Source organism: Bufo gargarizans, chromosome 1 (assembly GCF_014858855.1).
Source record: "Bufo gargarizans isolate SCDJY-AF-19 chromosome 1, ASM1485885v1, whole genome shotgun sequence".
Taxonomy (NCBI): domain Eukaryota; kingdom Metazoa; phylum Chordata; class Amphibia; order Anura; family Bufonidae; genus Bufo; species Bufo gargarizans.
In genome coordinates, this window is record NC_058080.1 from 193,082,291 (window position 1) to 193,109,404 (window position 27,114).

General features: G+C 42.0%; 1 protein-coding gene across 1 annotated transcript in view; it reads right to left on the minus strand.

Moving 5' to 3' along the window:
- Window positions 1-6,287: 6,287 nt before the first annotated feature.
- Window positions 6,288-27,114, minus strand: part of ZNF330 (zinc finger protein 330) — a 49,763-nt gene continuing 28,936 nt past the window's right edge. Inside the window, 6 exon segments of the mRNA XM_044300686.1 lie at window positions 6,288-7,851; window positions 7,853-7,974; window positions 10,474-10,591; window positions 20,817-20,863; window positions 21,018-21,122; window positions 22,382-22,508. Of these exon segments, the coding sequence (XP_044156621.1) occupies window positions 7,696-7,851; window positions 7,853-7,974; window positions 10,474-10,591; window positions 20,817-20,863; window positions 21,018-21,122; window positions 22,382-22,508 (675 nt within the window). The 3' untranslated portion in view covers window positions 6,288-7,695.

Genomic DNA, 27,114 nt, shown 5'->3' on the forward strand with positions numbered 1-27,114 from the left:
ATGCACCCCACATCCTCTGTCATGCGATGTTTGTGAGAAAGACAGAGAGAGATATGGAAAATAGTGAGATACATAGTAAAATGCATATCAACACAATGTAATATTTGCAGATGGGCTCAGACATTGACAAACACAGAAATGGACAAATACAGACAGCTATGTAAAAGGCAGAAACATACCAGCATCCAGACACAGAAAGCAGTCTGGAACAGCAAGCAACAAATTAAGCAAATACAGAAAGACCAAGTGACAGAGCAAGAACTACACAGGCAAGTGGAAAAAAGAAACCGAACAGGCTACACAAAACCTCCGCTTACTACTACATGTCAGGATTATTCTGCAAGCCAGCTTCAGGTGATGTAGAGCACAGCTCTTTACATGGCTTGTGGAATCAGCTGCTTGGGACATTTGTACTCGAGCAGAAGGGTAAGTACACATGTAGGCTAATGTTTGGACACCAGAGACCTAAAATCACAATATCTTACAGAAGGGCGCTCAGGACTTTTGAAATGTATAATGTAATGTTAATATGTGAATATTGATCTAACAGCTTTTTTTTTTTTTTTTTAAGGTAATTGTGCCTGGGGTTCATGTAGCGACCACAGGGCGGTAGAGTGCTGTGTGGCCGAGCACTGCTCTTTTGCAGCAAGTGCAGGAGAAGAAAATAAAAACAATGGAGGTCATTTAGGTGGGTGGAGTAAAAACATTAATTTTTTTACCCTTTCAAGACCAAGCCATTTTTCACATTTCTGCTGTAAGACACTGTTCCGCGATCCACTGGGGCCCTCGTGGGGCTCGGCCTGCGAGGACCCCGTTGGAGTAGTGGTACAGGTCAGGCATGTGCCTGGGGAGTCTTTGGTTCAGACTCCTTTGCGGGCAGATGCGGTAGTGCGTCCGCATGGTCGCCGTCTCGGAGGCAGATTGACCGGACTGGTGGCGGCACGCAGCGGCCGGTCCTGTCTCCGGTATCATCTGCGGCTTCCGTTCCGATGCGATTGTGTATTCATGCTGGGCCGCTCAAGCGTCCGCGCTTGAGGTTTACAAAAGGATACGCGGCCGAACGTATGCGCATCTTATTCGCTACGCCGGCCGCTTACAGGGAAAATACCCGTACGTAAATTCTAGTAGATTAGAGGGCAGGCATGGGTTAAGTGACTAGGACCAGCCTAGGCAGCACAAGTGTCAGGGATTAGGATCATTATATGACCTATGAGGAAAAGACACATGGCTCTCTGTAATTGGCTAGCAGGTACTTAAAAGGTGATCTCCTTGGCTGGTCAGTGCCCACGGTGGTTTTGACAACCCGGGTGAATGGTGCTGTTCATATCCTCCCAGACTTTTCTGTGGATGACCTCTGCCTTCCACGATTTAGCTCTAGAGACTCTGGATACCTCATCTTTGCTGAAGTTTGTCTTGTGTATGACCTTGGATCGGACCCTGGAAATCCTGATGTCTCATCCCTAGGTACCACGTTACACGGACTAATACTGCACATAAGAACTTTGGCCTGGTCACTGGCTGACCCCTTGGTGTTTCCCTGCACAGGTTATTTGGGTTGGTTACCTGTATATGCTTACTGGTTTGGACAGTACTGCTGTTTATTTAATAAATCCACTATTGTTTAACCTCTGTCTTGTTGCTTGGGGTTCTGCACCATTACATCTGCCCAGGCCATTTTTAGCAAATCTGACGTGTCACTTTATGTGGTAATAACTTTAAAACGCTTTTACTCATCCACGCCATTCTGAGATTGTTTTCTCGTCACATATTGTACTTCATGACAGTGGTAAAATTAAGTAAATTTTTTTATATAAAATTAAAATACCCAATTTACCAAAAATTGGGAAAAATTTGCAAATTTCCCAATTTCAATTTCTCTACTTTTATAAATCGATAGTAATAACTTCAAAAATAGTTACTACTTTACATTCCCCATATGTCTACTTCATGTTTGGATCATTTTGTGAATGCCATTTTATTTTTTGGGGACGTTAGAAGGCTTAGAATAAATCTTGAAATTTTTCAGAAAATTTTCAAAACACACTTATTGAGGACCAGTTCAGGCCTGAAGTCACTTTGTGAGGCTTACATAATAAATGCCACCCAAAAATGACCGTTTTAGAAACTAAACACCTCAAGGTATTCAAAACTGATTTTTAGAAACTTTATTAACCCTTTAGGTGTTCTACAAGAATTAATGGAAAATGGAGCCGCAATTTCAGAATCTCACTTTGTGTGGCAGATTTTCCATTTTAATCAAATTTTTTTCCACTAACAAAGCAAGGGTTAACAGCCAAACAAAACTATTTATTGCCCTGATTCTGTAGTTTACAGAAACACCCTATATGTAGTTGTAAACTGCTGTACAGGCAAAAGGCAAGGCGCAGAAGGAAAGGAACGCCTTATGGTTTTTGGAAGGCAGATTTCACTGGGATAATTTTAAGCTGCCATGTTACATTTGAAGACCCCCTGATGCACCCCTAGAGTAGAAACTCCCCAAAAAATGACCCAATTTTGGAAACTGCTGGCAGTTTTGTTGGTACTATTTTAGGGTACATATGATTTTAGTTTCTCTATATTGAACTTTTTGTGAGGCAAGATAACAAAAAAATCAGTTAATTTTTTTATTTACAATGTTCATCTGACAGGTTAGATCATGTGCTATTTTTATAGAGCAGGTTGTTACAGACGCGGCGATACCTAATATGTATACTTTTTTTTTTAAATTATGTTTTACACAATAACAGCATTTTTGAATAAAGATTAATCATGTTTCAGCGTCTCCATATTCTGAGAGCCCTATTTTTTTTTATTTTTTTTTTACGTGATTGTCTTAGAGAGGGGCTCATTTGTTTTGTGGCATGAGATGACTGTTTGATTGGTACTATTTTGGGGTGCATATGACTTTTTGATCGCTTGGTATTACACTTTTTGTGATGTAAGGTGACAAAATGGCTTTTTGGACAATTTTATTTTTTTTACGTTCCCCTGAGGGGTTAGGTCATGTGATATTTTTATAGAGCAAGTAGTTACGGACGTGGCAATACCTACTAGGTATACTTTTTTTATTTATGTAAGCCTTACACTATCAAATTTTTTAAACAAAAAAATCATGTTTTAGTGTCGCCATCTGGCACCAGGAGAGATATAGTTTGTGGACTCTCATTGCAGTCCTTGGTGGCCATTTGGCGCCGGGAGTGGTGTGGAGTGGGCCCGGCATGCATGTTGGTACCTGCTTTCCTAGGATATAATGGAGGCCATTTTGGCACCCAAAAAATGACAGAAATTTAAGCGGGCCCAGCATGCATGTGGAACCTACACTCCCTGAATTGTATGGTAGCCTTCATGGCACATAACAGATAGAATTTAGTGTTAGGAACCCGTCTAACTAGAGATCGCCTTGACGTGCGGCAGACTGGCTCAAATAATTTGCCAAACATCTCTAACTTATTAGTATAGCATTTGCAATTGTGACGCAATTTTGTACTTTATTTGTTTTGCAGTGAGCTGTTGCATTGCATGTTTTGTTTAAAAGTCTTGTTCTCAGCCATAGCAACGTGCTCCTGCGCTTTGGGATGTGCTGACTGACTCCCTTTTTTCTTTGCAGTTTAGTGTCTCCATAGTCTGAGAACCATAGTCTTTAGTTTTTGGGCGATTGTCTTAGATAGGGTATCATTTTTGCGGGATAAGATGACGGTTTGATTGACACTATTTTGGGGTGCATATGACTTTTTGATCACTTGCTATTACACTTTTTGTGATGTAAGGTAACAAAAATGGCTTTTTTGAAACACTATTTTTTTTATGCTGTTCATAGGTCATGTTGCATTTTTATAGAGCAGATTGTTACAAACGCGGCGATACCAAATATATATATATTTATTTTTATTTTTTACATTTAACACAATAAAAGCATTTTTGAAACAAAAAAAAAATAATCATGTATATAGTGTCTCCATAGTCTGAGAGCCATAGTTTTTATTATTTTTTGGGCGATTGTCTTAGGTAGGGGCTCATTTTTTGCGGGATGAGGTGACGGATTGGTACTATTTTGGGGGGCATATACCATTTTGATCACTTGGTGTTGCACTTTTATTGATGTAAGGTGACAAAAAAGTTTTTTTTAGCAGTTTTTATTTAATTTTCTTGACTGTGTTCACCTGAGGGGTTAGGTCATGTGATATTTTTATAGAGGCGGTCGATACATACACGGCGATACCAAATATCTCAACTTTTCTTTTTTTCCCCTATTAAAATTTTTTATTTCGCTATATTTTGGGAAAAAGACGTTTTTTACTTGAAACTTTAAAAAAAATTAAAAAAAATTAAACTTTCATTTTTTTTACTTTTTTCCACTTTACTTTTTTGTCCCACTCTGGGACTTCAACTTTTGGGGGTCTGATTCCCTTTACAAAGCATCACAACACTTCTGTATTGTGATGCATTGGCTGTAAGTGTATTACAGACTGTAATACGCTTACAGCCAGCTTGCCTGTGGGGGCTGGATCTCACAGGCTCTCCCGGAAGGCATCGGGCTGCAATCGGGTCCATGTCACAGCAGCGCGGGACCCGATGGCTGCTTCCTCCCTGCACAGACATTGCACGTGCAGGGGTTATGCCATCTGTGATTTTACCAATGTTCGGCACATACAGCAGGGGTCCGGCTATCTGTGACTGCCGGACCCCTGCAGCGGATCGGGCAGACACAGTTTCTGCACCCGACCGATCAGCGTGCCGTACATGTACGGCGCTGGGCGTTAAGTCACATTCAGTTGCGCCATACATGTACAAAGCTAGATGGCTATAGAGGGAACCTCATGTATTTAGACAAGGAATTTCTCTGCTGCTTTACTCGCCTGGAGTATCCCAATTGTGTCTAGATGTATACTATATAGATATATACTTCACTCACTCATTGTTAAAACGTCACATTCCTATTTTTTATTTTTTTAGGTTGTATGGGTTGTAGGGAGTTTGGAAAGAGATGGAGGAAGACTCACATACCACCATAATTCATGTCTCATTTTTTTTTACCCATATACTAAATTTTAAGATCTGGGGCATTGCAGGCTATATGGTTAGATCCCTTTTTTAGGGATCATACAAAAATTCTACCATGACGCTGCACACTGTCAAGTCCTTTTTGGAAACATAACAATGCTATTCATCCTATATATTCAGCAAAATTCCTGTAATCTTGCATCAACAGGAGATACTATGGGTTATCACACAGTCATAGAAAACTGTATAAAACTCACTTATTAAAGGGGTTTTTCCAGGATTACTGTTTAACGGATATGCTCATGTACATCTTCTGCATGCTTCTTTCAGTTTAGATTCTCCTGACCCGTTTTCACCATGTAAACAAATCACTCTGGTGTGTTTCCATCCTGTATATAGCACTTCCTGTTGTTGTATCCAACCAAACCCATGATGCACTTCTTTTTCCTCTGCCATAGTTCCAGCACCGCCCCCAACAACACCCAGCTAGTTTATAGCTCCTCCCACCAAGCTAGTTCCATAGACATTCTCCTATCACTGCCCCTAACAATGCCCAGCTAGTTTATAGCTCCTCCCTACCAGATAGTTCCATAGACACCCCACTATCACTGCCCCTAATTATGCCCATTCAGCTAGTTCCATAGACACTCCCCTATCACTGCCCCTTTTTTTTTATACGATATGCCCATGGACATGATATCACAGACAATAAGAAACAGCTGCATGGACATGGTCATGTGACAGACAGACCAGAACAGAATATAGGAGCAATGAAGGTAAAGGAAACACATTACAAAATTACAGCTACCTTCATAAATTAATATTTTAAAGTATATTGATGGAAATGGAGAAACCCCCTTTAAGTGAAACATTAACACAAATCCTAGTCATATGTAGTTCTGCTCAGTTTTTGCTTTGAGTCTTGTACATTTTTAATTTATATAGAAGATGTGTGCTGGAAACCAGTTTTGGATTACCAGACTTTCTGAACTATTACCATAGTACCCCTTTCAGATATTTTGGTCCTCACATTATAAAACCTAACGCATGTTAAAATCCACTAGCAGTTAATTTATTCATTCAAACTAAATCCAGAGCCCTCTCATAAGAAGCACCTTCAGCTGTAATGACCTATACCTGTGCTCTATGTTGTCCAAGGGATGGATGCACACCTATTCTTTATGTTGCAGCCAAAAAATGACCATAAATGATAAAACTATAAATGACATAGCATCAATAACCAAGTCAAATTTCAGTTTTCACAGATAAAGAATGAATGAATATTATTTGGTCTTGATTGTAATTTAATACATGGACAAATATGGAATAACCATACAATACACAATGCACTTCAATAGCATTTTTATGCTGAGCAACATTTACCCAATATTGGATTAGTACTACAGTTAAAGTAGATCTCCAGGAATTATTTAAAAAGGACACCACTAACCTGTCCTAGAATGTGAGCAGGACTGTCTGCCTCCACTTGCAGAGCTGCCTAGGTGATGAGGGGGCAGGGCCTCAACACATATTACAATCTAGCACTTGCATATACTACATAGTGGTGATCCCGTCAGGCTGCTCAGCCATGATGGCATATCATAGAAAGGATCACATCTAGGGATGAGTGAACTTCTGTTTTCAAGTTTGGAGTACAAGTTTCGGGTTACCCAAGACTTCCGTTATGTATTCCACTACTATGGACCATAACTTCGGGTCCCTGGTAGCGGAATCCGTAACAGAATTCTTAGATAACCTGAACCATGTACGCCAAACTTTAGAAACAAAAGTTTGCTCATCCCAAATCACATCCTTACCATCTATTGTAGAGCAGCCTAGTGTGTAGTGAGGTACCAACCATTCAGACACACACACACCCACCCACCACCCCCCAGGCAGCTCTGCAAGTGGAAGCACCAGTCCTTCTCGCATTCTAGGACAGTTTGCTGGCGGTCATTTTAAACTATTCCTAGAGATCCCTATTAATGGTACTGATATGTAAGCATTTGGCCTCTTTTTACTAATTCGACAGCTTTATTCCATTGATATGTTAAGGGGGTTCTCCAGGAGAATAACACTGATGACCTATCCTCAGTATAGGTCTTCAATATCAGACAGGTGGTTGTCCCAACTCCAGGCACCCCCAGCAATCAACTGTTTGAAGACATTGCTGCACTCTAGTGAGCACTGCGGCCTCATCACAGCTTACCATGCACAGCACTATACATTGTATATCGTCTGTGCTTGGTACTACAGCCCAGGCCCATTACCTTGAATGGAACAAAGCTGCACATAGGCCATGTGATTGATGAACATAAGGTCAATGGCCGAGGAATGGGCCGCAGAACTCACCAGGGCGCCACAACCTCTTCTAAAATATGAATGGTCGGGTTGCCGGGAGTATGGCCACCACCAATGAAATATTGACGACCTATCCTAAGGACGGGTCATGAATATTGTATGTTCGGAAAAACCCCCTTTAAAAGCAGACTCATAATATTAAAAACAACCCAGAATATGAAACTAATACGGCACCTCACACTTTAGTTTGTGCACAATTTTCTCTGCATAAAATACCACCACCATACTGCCACAAAACATTAAATAACCTTTATATATATTTTATTACCTGGTTGCTTCAAATCACTGCCATGTTATACAATATGCTTATATCACCCACATATACTTTACAATTCACTCCTGGGATTCTTCATAGTGGGCATAGCCACTGGCATATGTCCTGCCTAAATTCAAATGACTAAATGGTTCTGAAGCCTCTGTTTCAGAGTCCTTATCCCCTTCCTCATCACATTCCTCATCATCTTCATCCTCCTCCTCATCTTCTTCATCAGTCATCATAGTTTAGGTTTGAACCACCAGAAGCGAGATTCTTCCAGTAGTTCTCATAGCCAGAAGCACCATCATCATCATCTTCATCTGCTCCACTTTGTCTGCCAAACTTCACTGTGCGTGCTAAAGAATATACAAAGTATATGTAAGAATATACAAAGTATATGTTATACATGGGACAGAAACTGATGTGAACACAGTCTTACAGGTACATACTAATCTTTGATCTATTATGGAAGGACTTTAATGGAGTTGTTCACCATCAATGTGTGATCGGTAAAGGTCAGGCAGCCCTTTAATCCCTGCGCTGTACAGTGCTGTGATCAAATCTCCTGCAATCTAGCAGGAGCAAGTCGGATCCTAGCTTTAAGAGACAGCGGGGACCTTGAGTAGAAGACAGGACCAGTTTATTTCCCCTATAACTGGGGCTCTTGTGGATCACCATAGTCGCCCGTTCACTTAAACTTATGCATGTTATATATCAAAACGATAGTCACAAAATGGGGAACCCATTGCATTAATTTGTGTCAGTTATAAATACTGAACAAAAAAAAAAATATATAATTTACAACAAAAAAAATTTTTAATAAGAATTTGCAGTTTTCCGAATTAAACCTAAAAAAGGGGGGGGGAAAAAAATCTCTAAAAAGATATGCTAGTAAGTCCTAAGTGTCAAGTAATGCAAAAATTATTTTGGTAGTCAAACAAATAAAAAAGTAAGGGTTACTAAACCACCACGAAAGGGTTAATATGCTGCATGTCTTACTGTAATTAATTTAATCAAGTGTACTGCCACATGATCAGTTTTTTTTCCTAAATTTTACACAAGACTCCACAATATTCAGCTGTACAGCCAGGTCCATATTGGGACATCAACACATCTCTAACATTTTTGGCTCTATACACTACCACAATGGATTTGCTTTAACTGCAGACTGTCAGCTTTAATTTTTAGGGTGTTTACATCCAAATCAGGTGAATGGTGTAGGAATTACAACAGTTTGTATATGTGCCTCCCACTTGTTAAGGGATCAAAAGTAATGGGACATAATAATCATAAATCAAACTTTCACTTTTTAATACTTGGTGGCAAATCCTTTGCAGTCAATTACAGCCCGAAGTCTGGAACGCATAGACATCACCAGATGCTGGGTTTCATCCCTGGTGATGCTCTGCCAGGCCTCTACTGCAACTGTCTTCAGTTCCTGCTTGTTCTTGGGGCATTTTACCTTCAGTTTTGTCTTCAGCAAGTGAAATGCATTCTCAATCGGATTCAGGTCAGGTGATTGACTTGGCCATTGCATAACATTCCACTTCTTTCCCTTAAACTCTTTGGTTGCTTTTGCAGTATGCTTTGGGTCATTGTCCATCTGCACTGTGAAGCGCCATCCAATGAGTTCTGATGCATCTGGCTGAATATGAGCAGATAATATTGCCCGAAACTCTTATCATCAATAAATACAAGAGAACCAGTTCCATTGGCAGCCATACATGCCCACACCATGACACTACCACCACCATGCTTCACTGATGAGGTGGTATGCTTAGGATCATGAGCAGTTCCTTTCCTTCGCCATACTCTTCTCTTCCCATCACTCTGGTACAAGTTGATCTTGGTCTAATCTGTCGATAGGATGTTGTTCCAGAACTGTGAAGGCTTTTTCAGATGTCGTTTGGCAAACTCTAATCTGGCCGTCCTGTTTTTGAGACTCACCAATGGTTTACATCTTGTGGTGAACCCTCTGTATTCACTCTGATGAAGTCTTCGCCAACTGTTGTAATGTGAGGGTGTTTTCTTCACCAGGGAAATAATTCTTCGTTGTTTTCTGTGGTCTTCCGGGTCTTTTGGTGTTGCTGAGCTCACCGGTGCGTTCCTTCTTTTTAAGAATGTTCCAAACAGTTGTTTTGGCCACGCCTAAATATTTTTGCTATCTCTTTGATGGGTTTGTTGTGTTTTTTCAGCCTAATGATAGCTTGCTTCACTGATAGTGACAGCTCTTTGGATCTCATCTTGAGAGTTGACAGCAACAGATTCCAAATGCAAATAGCACACTTAAAAGGTCCAGAGTTCATTTAATCTGCTCATTGTAATTGGGATAATGAGGGAATAACACACCTGGCCATAGAACACCTGAGAAGCCAATTGTCCCATTACTTTTGGCCCCTTAACACGTGGGAGGCACATATGCAAACTGTTGTAATTCCTACACCGGTCACCTGATTTGGATGTAAATACCCTCAAAGTAAAGCTGACAGTCTGCAGTGAAAGCACATCTTGTTTGTTTCATTTTAAATACATTGCGGTGGTGTATAGAGCCAAAATTTTTAAAGTTGTGTCGATGTCCCAATATTTATGGACCTGGCTGTATATGATGGTAATATATGGGTTACTATACTGGCATGAAAAGATACATATCCTTTAATAGATCCTAAGTTGAAATCCAAGATATTTTATACATTAGTTGAGGGCAAATAAACGAATATATCAAAATAAGTACTATGTTAGTTATAATCAAATACCACTCTGGCTACACAGAAATGAACATCAGTGGCAATATTGCAGTTACCTACTAGAGAAAAAAATGAAAAGGAAACCGGATTTTTAGGCAAAATAAGTCTTACTTGACATGCTCAGACTCTTTGTTTGCTGAGTTTCGTGGCCACATTTAGGGCAGGGCGGCTCCTTTCCCTTCTCAGTCTTAAACACTTTGCTCCGAGCATGATCACCACAGAAACACGCCTGTCCATGACAATGAGAGACGTTAGTCCAACAAGAAACATTTTGTACACTAGAACGTAATGAACATTTCATCGACATTTAAAGATTGAAACAAAGTGGCATGGCTCCTGGGAATTTAGAGGGGTCAAATGAAATCGATAGAGGCAGATATCCCCTCTATGAGCCAGCAGAGTACTGCTAACATTGGGAGATGTACTGCAGCCAAAAGAAACAGCTAACTAGCACTGTGGCTGCTGCGTTTGCCTTCGTGAGACAGTGGCCTTAACCCCTTAGTGACCACCTATTTACAGCGGTCACTAAGCAGCCTTAGGCCGGGCTCCTGCTTAGCAACCGCAGCATCTAAGCAGTTACAGAGGGAGTAGACTTCTATCAGCACCCCACGAATCAGATTGTGAGGTGCCAAAGTTTGTACACAGCAATGCAATGTATTCTAGAAACGATCAAAAAAAATCACCTATACTAAATATTTTTTTTTTAACTGAATAAAAAAAAGTAAAAAAATAAACCAAGATTTCCAATGGATAAAAATTGATGAAATAAATCCCCTCCACATATTTGGTATCATCACGTCCGTAATGACTGGCACTACACAATTATGATGCAATTTATCCTGTACAAAGAACACCGTTAAAAAAAAAAAAAAAAAAAAAAAAAAAAAATTGCCTTTTTTGCTTATTCTCCACAAAAAAATAACTAAATAAAAAGTGATCAAAAAGTGTTCTGGTCCCCAAAATGACATCAATTGAAAGTACAAGTTAGGGCTCATGCTTACGAATGTATTTTCTTTCCGTGTCAGTTCTGGCTTTTTTGAGGACCATATGCAGAACAATTCCCTTCAATGAATCCGCAAAAAAACAGAAGTTACTCCGTGTGCATTCCGTTTCCGTATGTCCGTTCCGCAAAAATATAGAGCCTGTCCTATTATTGTCCGCATTATGGACAAGGATAGTACTGTTCTATTAGGGATCAGCTGTTCTGTTCCGCAAAATGCACACGGACGTTATCTATATTTTTTGCGGACCGCAAAATACATACGGTCATGTGCATGAGTCCTTATCCTGCAAAAATCAAGCCCCCAACCAGCTGCGCAGAAAGAAAAATGTAAAAAAAAAAAAAAAAAAAGTTATGGATTTTGGGATGCTGTGATGCAAAAACATTTTCTTTTAAAAAGGTGTTTTTATTGTGCAAAAGTAGCTAAAAAAAAAAAAAAAAAAAAAAAAAAAAAAAAGATATTTGGTATCACTTATCTCACTGACCTAGAGAATAAAGTATTATTAAGGGCTTCTGTCACCCCCTATTTAGCAATTTTCTGTATCGGACATTAGCTATTTGCTAATGTCAGTTGAGTCCATATATACCCCTCTTACCTCTCTCTGTGCTGTAATTTCTTTAAAAAAATCGTACTTTTATAATATGCTAATTACTTCACTACCAGAAAGTTTGGCGGTTATTTGCTGGTAGCCGCCACATCCTCGGACTATAAACACGCCCCCGCCTCCACTTGATAGACAGGGCCAGCGAGCGCTCTCCTCCTCCCGTTGGCCCTGTCTGCCCAAAAAATCCTGCGCCGTACCGGTCCGCATTCGGCGCAGGCGTTCTGAGTGCGCTCCTTCCTCTGTGCGCCTGCGCCGATGATGTCGGCCTACACCCGGAAAAGCGTCCTTCTCTCAGAGCTCCTGCGCCGAATGAGGACCGGCAATCTTGCTGGTAGTGAAGTAATTAGCATATTATAAAAAGTACGATTTATTTTTTTATTACAGCACAGAGAGAGGTAAGAGTGATGTATATGGACTCAACTGACATTAGGACTTCCGGGTCCGCAATTCCGTTCCCGAAAAAAATAGAACATGTCCTATTCTTGTCCGCAATTGCGGACAAGAATAGGAATATTCTATAGTGCCGGCAATGTGCGGTCCGCAAAATGCGGAACGCACATTGCCGCTGTCTGTATTTTGTGGATCCGCGGCTCCGTGGATCCGCATAACACATTGCGAACGTGTAAATGGAGCCTTAGCCTGCAAAAAAAACAAGCCCTCATACAGTTCTTGGAAGGAGACTATGAAAAAAAATAACAAAAAACAAAAACAAAACAAAAAAACACTAGGTCACTAAGGCATAAAACAGACTGGTCACTAAGGGGTTAAAGAGGTATTCCCTTCTAAACATTTGTGGCATATTGCTAGGATATGTCACAAATCTCAGATAGGTGTGGGTGCCACCTCTGGGGCCTGCTCCTATCCCAAGAACGGGGCCATTTTCAGAGGTCCCATAGTAGTGAATGGAGAACAAGTCACACAAATGCAGCCACTGTTCCATTCACTGTTAGGGCCCTGCTGGAAATCGCCAAACCAGTGGTCGGCTATTTTCAGAACTCCCTTAGCGGTTAATGGAGGGTGTCTGCGTATATGCAGCTGCTATCCTTCACTTCAGAGGCCTGTTCTTGAGACAGGAGCACCTATCTGGCATTTACTAGTATGGGAAAACCACTTTAAAGGGAATCTGTCACTACGATTCTTGACTATTATCTGCAGTAACACATGAGTAGTACTACCGATAAGGTGTGGACATCACGCATTTTCTACTAGCCTTGGCTACCAGACTGTCAGTACTTAAAGCCTAGCTGAAATACAGAGTCAAGACAGACTGCTGTGCTGTGTTAAAGGGGTTTTCCAGGATTTTAATACTGATGACTTATCCTCAGCATAGTTCAAAAGGAAAGAAAAGAATACCGAGATGAGAGCTGCACATCTAAAAATTATCAAATTTATTTATAGCAACACAAAGAAAAAGTTAAAATCATTACATACAATAAATCAAGGCCATGTGGACCAAACAAGTACACATGCCACCCTGACACACCACAAGGCCATGAACATGCCCCCACATGAATGAATATATGACCATTTAAAGTGCATAAGAATCCATCAGCAAAAAATAAGAAAACTGTAATACTTATCATTTAAAGTAGCATAGTGGGGGGATGCGTGGTGCCTGAGGAAGCCAGCAGAGCCCGGCGATACGAGTTGTTGTTTTTTTCCTGACCACCACGCATCCCCCCACTATGCTACTTTAAATGATAAGTATTACAGTTTTCTTATTTTTTGCTGATGGATTCTTATGCACTTTAAATGGTCATATATTCATTCATGTGGGGGCATGTTCATGGCCTTGTGGTGTGTCAGGGTGGCATGTGTACTTGTTTGGTCCACATGGCCTTGATTTATTGTATACAACGATTTTAACTTTTTCTTTGTTGTGTCGCTATAAATAAATTTGATCATTTTTAGATGTGCGGCTCTCATCTCGGTATTCTTTTCTCTCTCTCTTTAATTTGGATGTGCCCCTGTTTTCTGAACTACACATTAGGTAATCAATATCTGATCGGTGGGGGTCTGACACTCAGGACCCCCGCCAATCAGCTGTTTGAGAAGGCAGCAGTGCTCCTGTGAGCGCCGTGGCCTTCTCTCTACTATTCCTAGGCCGAGTGATGGAGGACTCGTGTGCATGCACAGCAGTCCTGACAATGTATTTTAATGCAGCTCTGAGTGCTGACAGCGGGAGAAAGGGGCAGTAGAAAAATAAAAAAATAGTGATCTAGACTCCATATTTGCAGTATTACTCATGTATTACTACAGTTAATGGCCAGAATTGTGGTGGCAGATTCCCTTTAAGCATCTGACATACTGATGGAATGAGTTTTTTTGTTTTGTTTTTTGTTTTTAATGACTGAACTGGATACCGTAGTTAAGAAATTATTTTGCATCTGTTTTCCATCTGCTGCAGAAATGGATAGTTAAAAATGATTTGGCATCTGGTTTCAATCTGTTGCACTGCATTTTGCTAAACATTTCTTATTTGTACTTCAGTATTATCCACCGTCAGAAATTCCACTGAATGTTTCAGTTAAAATTACTTCCTTTTACAGTGAAGAGTAATAGATTGATAAGATCAACCGCCATACAAGTCAACGGGTCCTGTTACGTTAGACAGGCCTGCTGCGCGGTAAAAATTCGGCGATACAAAAGTCTAGCTAGTGGATACTAAACAACACTCAAAATCTACATATACGTTCACTGAAATGAATGGGCTGCGCTCAGCTACAAGTTTCATCCTATGCTTTTTTGTAAAAAAAAAAAAAAAAAGCTAAAAAATGTCCAGAAAAAAAAACAAACACTGGTTACCACTACACGAAGGCAATTAAACTATTGCCAAGGGTTTGGGAAAAATGTTACACTTTTGAGATTTATTAATAAAATACAAAAGAGAGTAGTAAGTTCACCGCCATGTAGTTAAAGGGGCTGTGCCACAATTAAATGTTATTTTAATATAATTCAGCATGAAAAACTAGTTACGTTGAAATTTACTTTCTGTTACAAAAATGTTCCAGTTGTGAGATATTCTCTTTACTTCATTATAATGACACTCCCAAGAGTATAATCTGTATAGTGCTGTGCATGTCCAGCTAATGAAGTGGTCGCACATTAGCTGGATATGCAATGGACAGCCCTCCAAAACTGATGAAAAGACGAGAAGAAAACTGGTCTGGGAGGCTACCAAGAGGCCTACAGCAATATTAACCCCTTAGTGACCACCCATATGTGTTTTTACGGCGGTCACTAAGGGGCCTTGGGCTGGAGCGCCGCCTTTTAACGGCGGCACTTCACCCCAAGTTAGCGATAAAATCAATCGCTGTAGCTCCGTGCCCGCAGCTACCGGAGGTAGCTGAGGGCTCGGGGCAGTGATCAGAGACCGTGACAAGCATCACAGAAAATGCCAGCGGAGCTGCCCGCACTAAACTTTCTCCCTCCTCTCATGTAAGAGAGGAGGGAGAAAGTCTCCGGTGCAGCGATCGGGTCCCCCAGTGCCTTTGGCCCTAAGCTGGGTCCCGATCCTCACCCCCCACCCCCCCTTACCCTCAAGAAAGATGGCCCGGCGCATGCGCAGACTGAAAGCCGGCCGCCGCCGCTCACAGTAAGGTCTCTCTCCTCAGGAGAGGAGAGAGAAGTTCAAATTATGCCCCGATCGGGTCCACCAGCACCCCGATCGGGGCAATATGGACCCCAGATATGTTTAAATAAAGGTATTAGGGCGCCTACCCCCCACATCTAATAAAAACTAAATAAAAAATTGCGCAGACATGCGCACTGGTTACTGTGCTGAAGATCTGCCTTCAGCACAGTAACCATCAGGGACCAATAATAATGTGCCCTGTAGGAAAAATATGTATTTAAATTAATACTTTTGTGTAAAAAAATTAATTAAATTTAATTTTTTTTCACCTTCTTAGCATTAATTTCTTTAAAAAACTAGTGGGTGAAAAAACTCATTACACCCATAGATAAATACGTTAAGGGGCCTAGTTTTTAAAATGGGTTCACTTTTGGGGGGGGGGGGGTTCTATTATTCTGACACTTATAAGCCTCTGCAAACTTGGCTTGTTGCAGGAAAAAATATGCACTTCAAAAATTTTAAAATTTATGTTAAAATGTTAAGTCTCCTAAATAAAAAAGTAAAATATGTTTGTAAGTGCAGCCAAAATAAAGTAAAGATGTGGAAATATATTTCTGATAAAAATATTGAATAGTATTTATGTATGTGAAATATTGCTGTTGAAAATAGGAAAATGTGCCAATTTTTACAAGTTTTCACTTTTTTAATAAAGATACGCATATTCTATCGGTAGAATTTTACCACCTAAGTAAAGTACAATATGTGACGAGAAAACAATGTCAGAATTACTTTGATGTCCAAAACAGTTACAAAGTTATGCTAAGCTAAAATGAGACATGTCAGATTTCCAAAATTTGGCTTGGTCATTAAGGCCCAAACAGGCTTGGTCACTAAGGGGTTAAAGGAGCTGCAGGAATATCTGGCAAGTACTGGCTGTGTGGGACATGTGACAACAGTCTCCTGTATTCTTCATATGTCTGGGCTATGGGGTAGAGTGGCAAGACGAAAGCCTTTTCTTACAGAGAAAAACATCCAAGCTAAGCTACATTTTGCAAAAACACATCTGAAGTCTCCCAAAAGCATGTGGGAAAAGGTGTTATGGTCTGATGAAACCAAGGTTGAACTTTTTGGCCATAATTCCAAAAGATATGTTTGGCACAAAAACAACACTGCACCTCACTAAAAGAACACCCGGCGTCTTCTCTTCCGGGTGTACTTGATGACATCATCGGCGCAGGCGCATTGAGGATGAAGCGGGCGGCCGAGCGAGCGTCCGCCTCTCAGTGCGCCAGCGCCGACTGAATACCATCACGGCGCAGGCGCGAGATCTTGATAACAGACAGGGCCAGCCAGAGGACAATCGCGTTCGCTGGCCCTGTCAATCAACATGCGGAGGGGGCGTCTTTAGGATGCGGCTGCTACCAGCAAGTAGCCACCCTACTTGCTGGTAGACAGGTAATTAGCATATTATAAAAGTACGTTTTTAGCAGAATCTACTGAACCAAAATGATTACATTATGTATGGATAAATTGCAGTATAGGGATTATAAGTACACAAAAAAAATAAAAAAGGTGGAAAAAGTTCTGAAATGATTTATCTTTGTCTCATTTTTTTTACATCACAGAAACCTGACAAGGGGTGTGAAGACTTTTTATATCCACTGTATATACCACTGTACTAACCAAGAGGAGTGCATCAACTCCTCCACCCTTTACATTGGTATATATTTTTTGCCTTCCTATCCAGGACTGTGCTACAACTAAGCACCGGCAAAAAGGCTGGAAAAGCATAAGGCTGGGTTCACACCTGAGCGTTTTACAGCGCTCAACACATAAAAACCAATGCTTCCCTATGGCCCTGGTTCACACTTGAGTGTTTTACAGCGCATTTGAACGCTAAAAAAAGTTCTTGAGCTTCTTTGGGGCGTTTTGTCGCGCGTTCCCGTACATAGACTTTCGGGAACGCGCGACAATGGGCGTTCGCTTGTCTCTGTATGCGCGATTGTGAACCCAGTGTAAAGGAGAATGCTACCAGTGAATGTGCACTTTCATTTGGTCCGGATGCGTTCAGTGAAACTCGCACCATTTTGCAAGCAAGTTCAGTCCTTTTTGTCTGCAATTGCATGCAGTTGTTCAGTTTTTTCCGTGCGGGTGCAATCCGTTCTGATGCGTTTTTCACATGCATGATAAAAAACTAGGGATCGACCGATTATCGGTTTTACTGATATTATCGGCCGATATTCAGGATTTGGACCGTTATCGGCATCTATTTTGCCGATATTCCGATAGCGTATGGGGAACACAGATCGCGCTGCTGTCAGCGCTCTCCGTGTTCCCTTAGCAGCACAGGGGAGAAGGAAGCAGTGTCTCCACCAATGATATTAACTTACTCATTCATTCAAATTGAACAGGAGGTGGGAGCTGGCTGCAGAATCACATAGCCGGCTCCCGACCTCTATGAGCGGTAGCTGCGATCTGCGGTAGTTAACCCCTCAGGTGCCGCGGATCGCAGCTACCGCTCATAGAGGTTGGGAGCCGGCTATGTGATTCTGCAGCCAGCTCCCACCTCCTGTATATGAATAAATGAGAGATTTATGTTCATTGGTGGCACAGTGTGCCCCCCCCCCAAGCCACCCAGTATTAATCATTGGTGGCGCAGTGCGCCCCCCCCCCCTACCCCCCAGTTTTAATCATTGGTGGCAGTGGCCACAGGGTCCCCTCTCCCTTCCTTCTCCGATCGGAGCCCCAGCAATGTAATCCTGGGGCTCCGATCGGTTACCATGGCAGCCAGAACGCTACTGAAGTCCTGGCTGTCATAGTAAGCTCCATGCTGCTGTGTGCACAAAGCACAGAGCAGCAGGGACAGTGTGAGATCTATCAGGGTGAATAGGACAAGGGTTCTAGTCCCTAAGGGGGCTTAAAGTTAGTATAAAAAAAACCCCACCAAAATATTAAGTATAAATGAAAAATAAAGAAAGATTTACAAAAAAAAATAAAAAATACACATTAACAATAAAAATATTCATTTTCAGCAGATTTGTGTAGGATTTATTTTCAAAAATGAAATTTCACAGAATATCAGTATAAATTATCGGCTATCGGCCTGAAAGTTCACAAATTATCGGTATCGGTCCTAAAAAATCAATATCGGTCGATCCCTATAAAAAAAAATGAAGGTTAAACAACATCTCTTGGCAACCATCGGTGAAAAACGCATCGCATCCGCACTTGCTTCCGGATGCAATGCGTTTTTCACCGATGGTTGCCAAGAGATGTTGTTTAACCTTCAGTTTTTTTTATAGGGATCAACTGATATTGATTTTTTAGGACCGATACCGATAATTTGTGAACTTTCAGGCCGATAGCCGATAATTTATACTGATATTCACTTCTATGGGGCCCGGACTGCGTTAAAAACACAGGATATAGAACATGCTGCCCGGACTGCGTGAAAAAAAAAAAAAAAAAAAAAAAAAAAAAAAACGCTCATGTACACAGACCCATTGAAATAAATGGGTCAGGATTCAGTGTGGGTGCAATGCCTTCATGTCACGCATTGCAACAGCATAGAAAACTCGCTCGTGTGAAAGGGGCCTTAAAGATGCGAGTTCATATATCCCACTTATGACTACCTGCACATACAATAGTATCACAATATGAACAAAACTCAAAAAACTCAAGAGACCAATCTCCATGACCCAGAAGCCTGTGTGTGTGTGTGTGTGTGTGTGTATTTAAACATAAAAACATGATTTAAACAATAGGTAGTTTTCTGACGACACATTTATTTTAAACAGTTAGGGGGTCATTTATCATTTTGAAATACTCCTAAAATAGGTGTATTTTAGCCGCAGATTGCGCTGCAACAACTAGTTGTGCCACAATCTGTGACTTCGCCCTGCTCACGCCAGGTCTAAATAAGTGGACGGGGAAGTGGACGGGTCGGCAGGCCGGTCTCATTTACCATTTTCTATGCCTGGCGTAGAAAATGGTCTAAATATAAGACAGCTAGCAACCTGTGTTACCATTTAGAACTGGCACTGGATGCGCCAAAGTTATCAAGATGCCTGCACCTTTTCATAACTTCGTCGGAACCACCGGCTTAAGGCTATATTAGGACCGGTGTCTAAAATGCCGGTCTTAATAAATATGCCCCTTAGTTGGTGCCAGATGAGCAGTATGTATTCAGCACATCTACGTTAATGTTACTGGAGCCCAATGTCTACATGGGCTCTGATATGTAGGTATAGCCTGTCTAATGCAAAGTCAACACCACAGACTGCTGAAACATCACAATGATTTGGCAGTAACACACCGCAGTAAACAGCAACAGTAACAAAACACAACAGTTACTATGAGAAACATGTACTGCAGTATAATGTACACAGTCTCATAATATGTCCTAAGGGGAACGTGTTGCAGCACAACAAATGACGTTTAGTGTTTTCTGCAGTCCACAAGGAACCTGAACAGGTCATGTGTTTTTTAGGGTCTCCCATAGACAGTATAATGTAATCTGGAATTGCCATTTATCCTAGTTAAAGGGGGTTTTCTTTGACTTTTATACTATTGCCATACCCTTAGGATACTGTAGATATGACCATCAGATCAGTGGGGTTCTAACTCTGCAAAAGGCACTTCATAGTGCTTCACCGGCCACAATGCGCACTCCTATTGTCCCAGCCACCAGAGAAGCCAACGTTTTTTCTTATACTGTGCAAGCAACGACCACCGGCAAAGGAGGCAATAGGACAATCACAATACATTAGTAAGTGCCTTGTATTAACTTTTTCTACATTATAAATGCGATTTACTGAAGTAAGACAACCCCTTTAACAGAGGGGAAGCACACATACATGCATGGATCCAAGACCCCGGTCTCGTGATCAATGGAGGATCCTAGCAGAGGGATCCCCTGCAGCTGTACTAGTAGATACATGACAAATGTTAATTAAGAGGTTAGGCCGAAAATGGGATTTCCCTAGGGTCTCCTGGCAGTTCCCCATGAAATACAGACCAAGCACTGGTGGCATCCGTGTGCAGTCCGTTGCTCTCATTGAACCAGGCTTTCATACCAAAGTAGTGCATGTCTCAGTTGACTCAATGTCAGTGGAAAAACAAGGATTTGGGAATAAACACATTCAAATGGATGGACAGCTGCTCTGTCCGTGGAAGACATGGAAACTCACGTCTGTGATTCACTGACATGTGAATAAGCCCTCACATCAAGTCTTTGCATTCCAAATTAGCTGGATATTTAAATTAAACATTGTACCTTGCAGCGGAGGCATGAGTGTTGTCCTAAACGATTACAGGAAGCACCTATTAACAGAAAATATGGGAAACTCAGAACATTCATATATAGTCACCCAAGAAACATTAGGATGAGTGTAGAGGGTTCAGAAAGCACTTACAGGTTATGTTATAGTGGTGAGAATGGGGTGGATTCAGAAAATACCAGAGGAAAAAAACTTACACTTAAAGGTTTCAGCCTCCAAGACTTGGCAGCTAGCCTGATGCTCAAACTGGTCGTCTTCGCAGAGGAAGTTGTAACAGAAGGAGCAGCTGAATATCCTGCCACCTGCATAGCACAAAATGACGGCATGTTACAAGCCTGATCCATAAACCTCAGATGCAATGTGCAATAGATACTTCCCAATCCCCTGCGTACGACTTCATTGTTTGCTAATGCACCTTATGAAAACTAGTACTCCAGAAGGCTGTCTTCTATTCATAAAGTGGAAGCCAAACAGCTATCCAGAGCCATCAGGTCTATTATCAGTAATCAACACTCGTTCCCTAATAAATGGCTCGTGTAAAGGGTCTGCTGATCCCACAACAAATGAGCCAAAAACTAATTTGTCGGGTGATCGCATCCTTTATGTGGCACAGAAGATCACCGTTTGTCAGCAGGACATCGCCCTAGATAAAACAGGGTACGTGGCCGACATTATACATAGTGAATGGGGACGAATGATAATGACTGTTCATCCTCCATTCACTTTGAATGTGGCTGTGTGAAAGACCCTTTAACCAAGCGCCGTTTGACTTAACCATCGTCAATGGTCACTTGGTTTGGCCCATGTAAGAGGACCCTGAGGGTCTGTGTCCTCACAGGAATACAGAGAAATGTCTGCATCTAGCCGTTTTTACCTTACCTCTTCATGCTTCTCCAATCACCTGTCACATGAACTTTCAAGAAAGAACATTTTATGGCCAAGAGATGGGGAAAATGCTAAAGCTCACATGCCAATTTTGCGATATCTTTAGAATTCAGAGCATACTTGATCCACTTAGCCGCACCTAGAGGTCCATAATCTGGCCCTGAACTGGATCCGATCCATACAAACAGGAAACATCAAACTGCTTCCAGAACTCCTAACGTTATGCACTGATACATGGGAATGTTATCACTGTATAGCCAGGCAGATCTGCCATTCAGAACATCTGGGTGATCAGATCTGTAATGGTGGTCAGTCAGCTTTCCCACAGACAGACCACCTAACCAGCCTGTCATAGGAGCACAACTCATGGACATATTGACTCAGTTAAATGAAAGCAGCGACAGAAGATTTTGGCCCAGTAAATTTCCTTTAATATAAAAATATCAGGCCAACACGCATGTTTATGTGGTTAAACTGTATGTGAACTTTTAGAAAACGGAAGCTGCCTATTGTGTTCCTATATCCTGATAGCTCCCTATCCACTTACACAAGCACACAAATATGCAGCTGTTTTCCCACAGAACAGAGCCTTTCAAAGAAACATGTATGGTCTCACAGCCCCCTCCTCCCCACCAGAGTTTGAGAGCTTGTGGATAACATTAATGTGGTAACCCACCATGGTCCCAGACTGCTCGTTCACATTCGATGCACTCAGCAGACGTTAGTGGGCAGCTGCACGCATGGGTGCTGAGACACTTTTTGCCATGGCACACCCAGGCCTCGCAGAAATCACAAATTGCACCCTGTAAAAAAAAACATATGGGAATGTAAACTCATTGCATCTGGTAAAGGGGTTTTGCCATCTCAGACAATGGGGGCATATCAATAGGATATGCCCCCATTGTCTGATAGGCGAGGGTCCCACCTCTGGGACCCGCACCTACAATGAGAACGGAGCGGGGAAATGAACAGAGGGCACACTATGCATGTGCAGCCGCCCTCAATTAATTTCAATGGGCTATTTTCATCTGCCCCATAGAAATAAATGGGACCAGGGGGGCGCTCGTGCGCGATGCGCTCCCATTCACTTCTATGGGAGCAGCGGGGTGCATCGCTTAGAGGTGGACGGACCCCGGAAAATCTGGGGTCCTCCAGCCACAGCTCTCCCCGCTCCGTTCTCGTAGGTGGAGGTCCCAGAGGTGGGACCCGCACCTATCAGACAATGGGGGCATATCCTAGCAATACGCCCTCATTTTATATGATGGGAATACCCCTTCAGGCCAGTTTTACCGATTTATATGCATTACACAGACTGTACCTTACAATAAATAAGAGATGCTTCTAAAAGAATTAGCATAGATAGGCAAAATATTTCTGACATAAGGAGGCATTCAGACCAATCCAGCCACCTGCCAGCCACCTGCAAATCCTGTCTTATGCTGGCTGCTAAAGGTTCAATATAGATATTGAAAAGAAGAGGTGAAAGAGGACAGCCTTGACGGGTGCCTCTTCCTAGGAAAAAGCTCTCTGTGACCGTATCATTAATCCTGATCCTAGCAGTTGGGGAGCTATATAATAGCTGAACCATCGCCATAAATCTAGGGCCAAAGCCCATTTTTTTCATTACCGCCCAGAGAAAAGTCCACTCCACCCTGTCGAAGGCCTTGGTGGCATCCAGCGACAGGATGGAGCGGGCCCCACACCCCGGAGACTGAATGTTAATAAATAACCTGTGCAGATTGTGGTGAGTGCCCCTTTTTGGCATGAAGCCATTTTGGTCTGGGTGAATAATAGTTGATATAACCTGTGAAAGCCTCCTAGCTAAAACTTTAGATAGTAGCTTAGCATCTGTGTTTAATAACGAGATCGGTCTATAGGCGCTCATTTCTAGCGGATCCTTATCCTTTTTGGGAATTAAGACAATCAGAGCCTCCATCATAGTGCATGGTAGATTTCCTCCCTGTGTTGCCTGAGAAAGGACCTCTAATAGCTGAGGGAGAATCACGTCGCTATGCTTGCGGTAAACCTCATATGGAAGGCCATCCATCCCCGGCGACGAGTTCCCTGTGATGGATCCCAAAGCCTCTTGAAGTTCCAAAAGGGATAACTCCTCTTCCAGATATTCTACTTGGGCTTCATTTAATACAGGAAGTGAGATCCTCTCAAGAAACCGCGTCGCTAGGTCAGGCGGCAAGCCAGGAGAGGGGCTATATATCTGGGTGAAATATTGTAGGAAGGTGTCCCTGATTCCTTCAGGATCTGTTATAGTTTCCCCTGCTGTATTACGGATCGAAACAATAGACTGATTTTTCTTGCCTTGTTGTGAAATTATCCTAGCCAGCAACCTGCCGGGGCGTCCAGACTCCGAAAAATATTTTAAACCCTTGAAAAATACTCTATGAGTTGCTTTCTCTGTTATGTATTTATCCAAGGAGCAGCTGGCCTTCTGCATCTCCTCCCTATTATACTCAGTGGGTTGGGCGATAAAACGCTCGCTTGCGCCTGCTACAGCCCTGGTCAATTCCTCCTCTTTTTTTTAAATGTTCTCTTTGTTGCAGCAATCTCGCTTATAAAGACCCCCCTCAGATATGCTTTCAGGGCATCCCATACTATGTTAATGTTAGCAGAGGGGCGATTCACTTCCCAAAAAAAGGATATCAATGATTTAGTGGACTTTAAATTATCCATAATAGAAAACCAATATGGGTTCAGCTTAAATCCTAGCCCCCTGTTGTCCTTGTTCTTCCCAGCACAAACCTCAATCAATACCGGTGAGTGATCCGAGATTGTTCTTACCCCATATCGTATCCTACGGATATTACAGAGATTATTCTCATTGGTAAATGCTAAATCAATTCTAGACATAGCTCTGCCACCCCTGCTGACACAAGAGTATACTCGCTTGCCTCCGCCGAGATGTTCCCATATATCCACCAGTCCAACTTCCCGGCAGAATTGTGGCAGCGGGGGGGCAGATAGATTCCTCCCACATTCTGCATCTAGTGTGAATCTGTCTTTCTTGGGGTCCATTACTGCATTAAAGTCCCCCATCAAAACTAGCCGGCATTCAGATCTCCCTTCAAAAAAGTGTGTTAGCTGGACCAATGGGTACATTGAAAAGGGCGGAGGTATATAAAAAAAAGCGAGAATATAGCTATGGCCGTACAACTTACCATGCAAGAAAATAAATCTACCCTGGTCATCTATATAGGATTTAATAAGGATAAAGTCCACAGAGTTATGGATCAGAACTGACACACCCCTAGAGGCGCCACTAAAAGTGGAGTGATAAGACTGCAAGTGCCATCCCGTTGTCAAGCGGGACACGGTTTCTTTGGTAAGATGGGTTTCTACCATGCAAATAATTGCTGGAAGATATCGTTTAAGTGCATCCATAATGGCTTGCCTTTTTACCCTTTCACCGAGCCCTCTGATATTCCAGGTTACAATCCGAATAGACATCCTTCACTGTGCATAAGAGAAGAAAAAAAAAAAAAAAAAAAAAAAAAAAAAAAAAAAAACCCCTCCCCGAACCTGCAAGGTGGGTTCCCACCCGCCCATCCCGCTCCCCTCTCCATTGATCCGCCCGATCTGGTCAGCGAACCTCTAAACCCACGGCCGTTCTCCCTTGCCCTGGCCCCTCCCTTCCATAATAGTATCCGTTTTCTCCAGCTACTCTGACGCTTGTTCTGCTTTTTTTTTTTTTTTTTTTTTTTTTTTTTTTTCCTTTATTTCTATCTAAAAAGGATTAAGCAGTTCCCTTATGGATCATTCTTGGATCGCTGGATACTATAGCAAATATTTAACATCATTGGGCGCCCCTCCCTCCCCTCCCCCCCTTCATTCCTGCTAATACAAAATTTCAGATGCCTATTTGCTCCAGCCAGTTTAGCGCCTGCTGTGGTGTCTCAAAATAAAGTGAAGTCCCGTTGTGGATTACTCTCAATTTCGCTGGATACTGTAGAGAGTATTTGATCTCCTTGGCCGCCAATCGTTTCTTTATCTCTATAAAGTTTCTTCTTTTCTCCTGGGTCTGCCGCGCAAAATCAGGGAAAAAGAGCAGTTTAGTACCCTGATATTCAATGGGTGCACATTCTCTTGCTCTTTTCAAAATCATGTCTCTATCAGCAGACAGTAGAAGTTTGATTAAAATTGCACGCGGCGGTCTCCCTGGTATGGGCTTCCCTCCTGGTATTCGGTGTGCTCTTTCTATTTGGAACATAGGGGAAAAGTTCTCACTCCCAAAGCTGTGCATGACCACATCTTTAATTTCTTCCTCTAGTTGTCGGCCCTGAGCTCCTTCCGAAAAACCGATTATGCGCACATTATTGCGTCTTGACCTGTTTTCTAGGTCCTCTAGCTTATTTTGTAGTGCTTGATTTTCTGATGCCAGGGTTGTCATTTTGGATTTTAGCATGCCCATGCCTGTTTGCAGGGAATCAATAGTTTTTTCCACGCTAAGAACTCGCTCCCTCATCTTTCCTAGATCTTCTCTTATTAAGGAAATATCGCTCTGCACTGACCCCAATTGCGTGGACATTCCCTGCACCAGAGTGCCATTATTTTCCACAGCGCAAAGGATTTTGTCCAAGACCGATGGGTCGTATCCCGTTGGTATTTGTGTAGAGGAGCCTTCCTCGCCTTCCTCCTGGTCAGCGTCCTCTGATCCATCCTCAGAGAGATCAGCAGTTTGACGAGTATTCGCCAGTTTTTTCATCTTGGCTGGAGGTTTAATTTTGGCTGGAATTTTTTCAGCTAGGAAGGGCGATTTTAAAAATTTATCGATTTTATTCTCTGGAGTCTTAGCCCCCAGCTTAGTAGTGGAGGAGTCAATTGAACGTCGTTTTGGGGCCATTTCCAACACCTTATATTGTGTATATATTATTATTTTTTTTTTATTTATTTTTTTTTCTCGTTCTCTTCCCTTTTTTTTTCCTTTCTTTTCTTTCCCCCCTCTCTTTTTCTCTTTCTTTCCTTTAGTTCTTTTTATTTATTTATTTTTTGTTTATTTTTTTTTCCTCCCTCTTTTTTTTTTTTTTTTTCTTTTCTCTTTTTTTTTTTTCCTTAACCACAAGCAGGGAGCAGTTTTGGCAAAAGCTATATCCACCTCATATTAACAGTACAATAAGTACAAAATCAAAGTTCAATCCTCACGTGACCGACGTTGTCGTCCCAGTATCCGCCGTGGCCGTGGCAGCAAGTCCAAGCCGTGGTTTAGATATAGTGTATCCGTCCGAGTGGCAAAAAGACCGATAGCAGGCGAACAGCAGAGGGTCAAGGAGTCCAGCAGCAGGCACACCAACACGCCAGCAGACAGGAGGCAGGAAAAGCCCAGCAAGGCAAAAATCCAGAGGGACAAACAGTCCAGCAGTCCAACGTCAAGCAGAGCAGCGAGGCAGCGACAGCAGA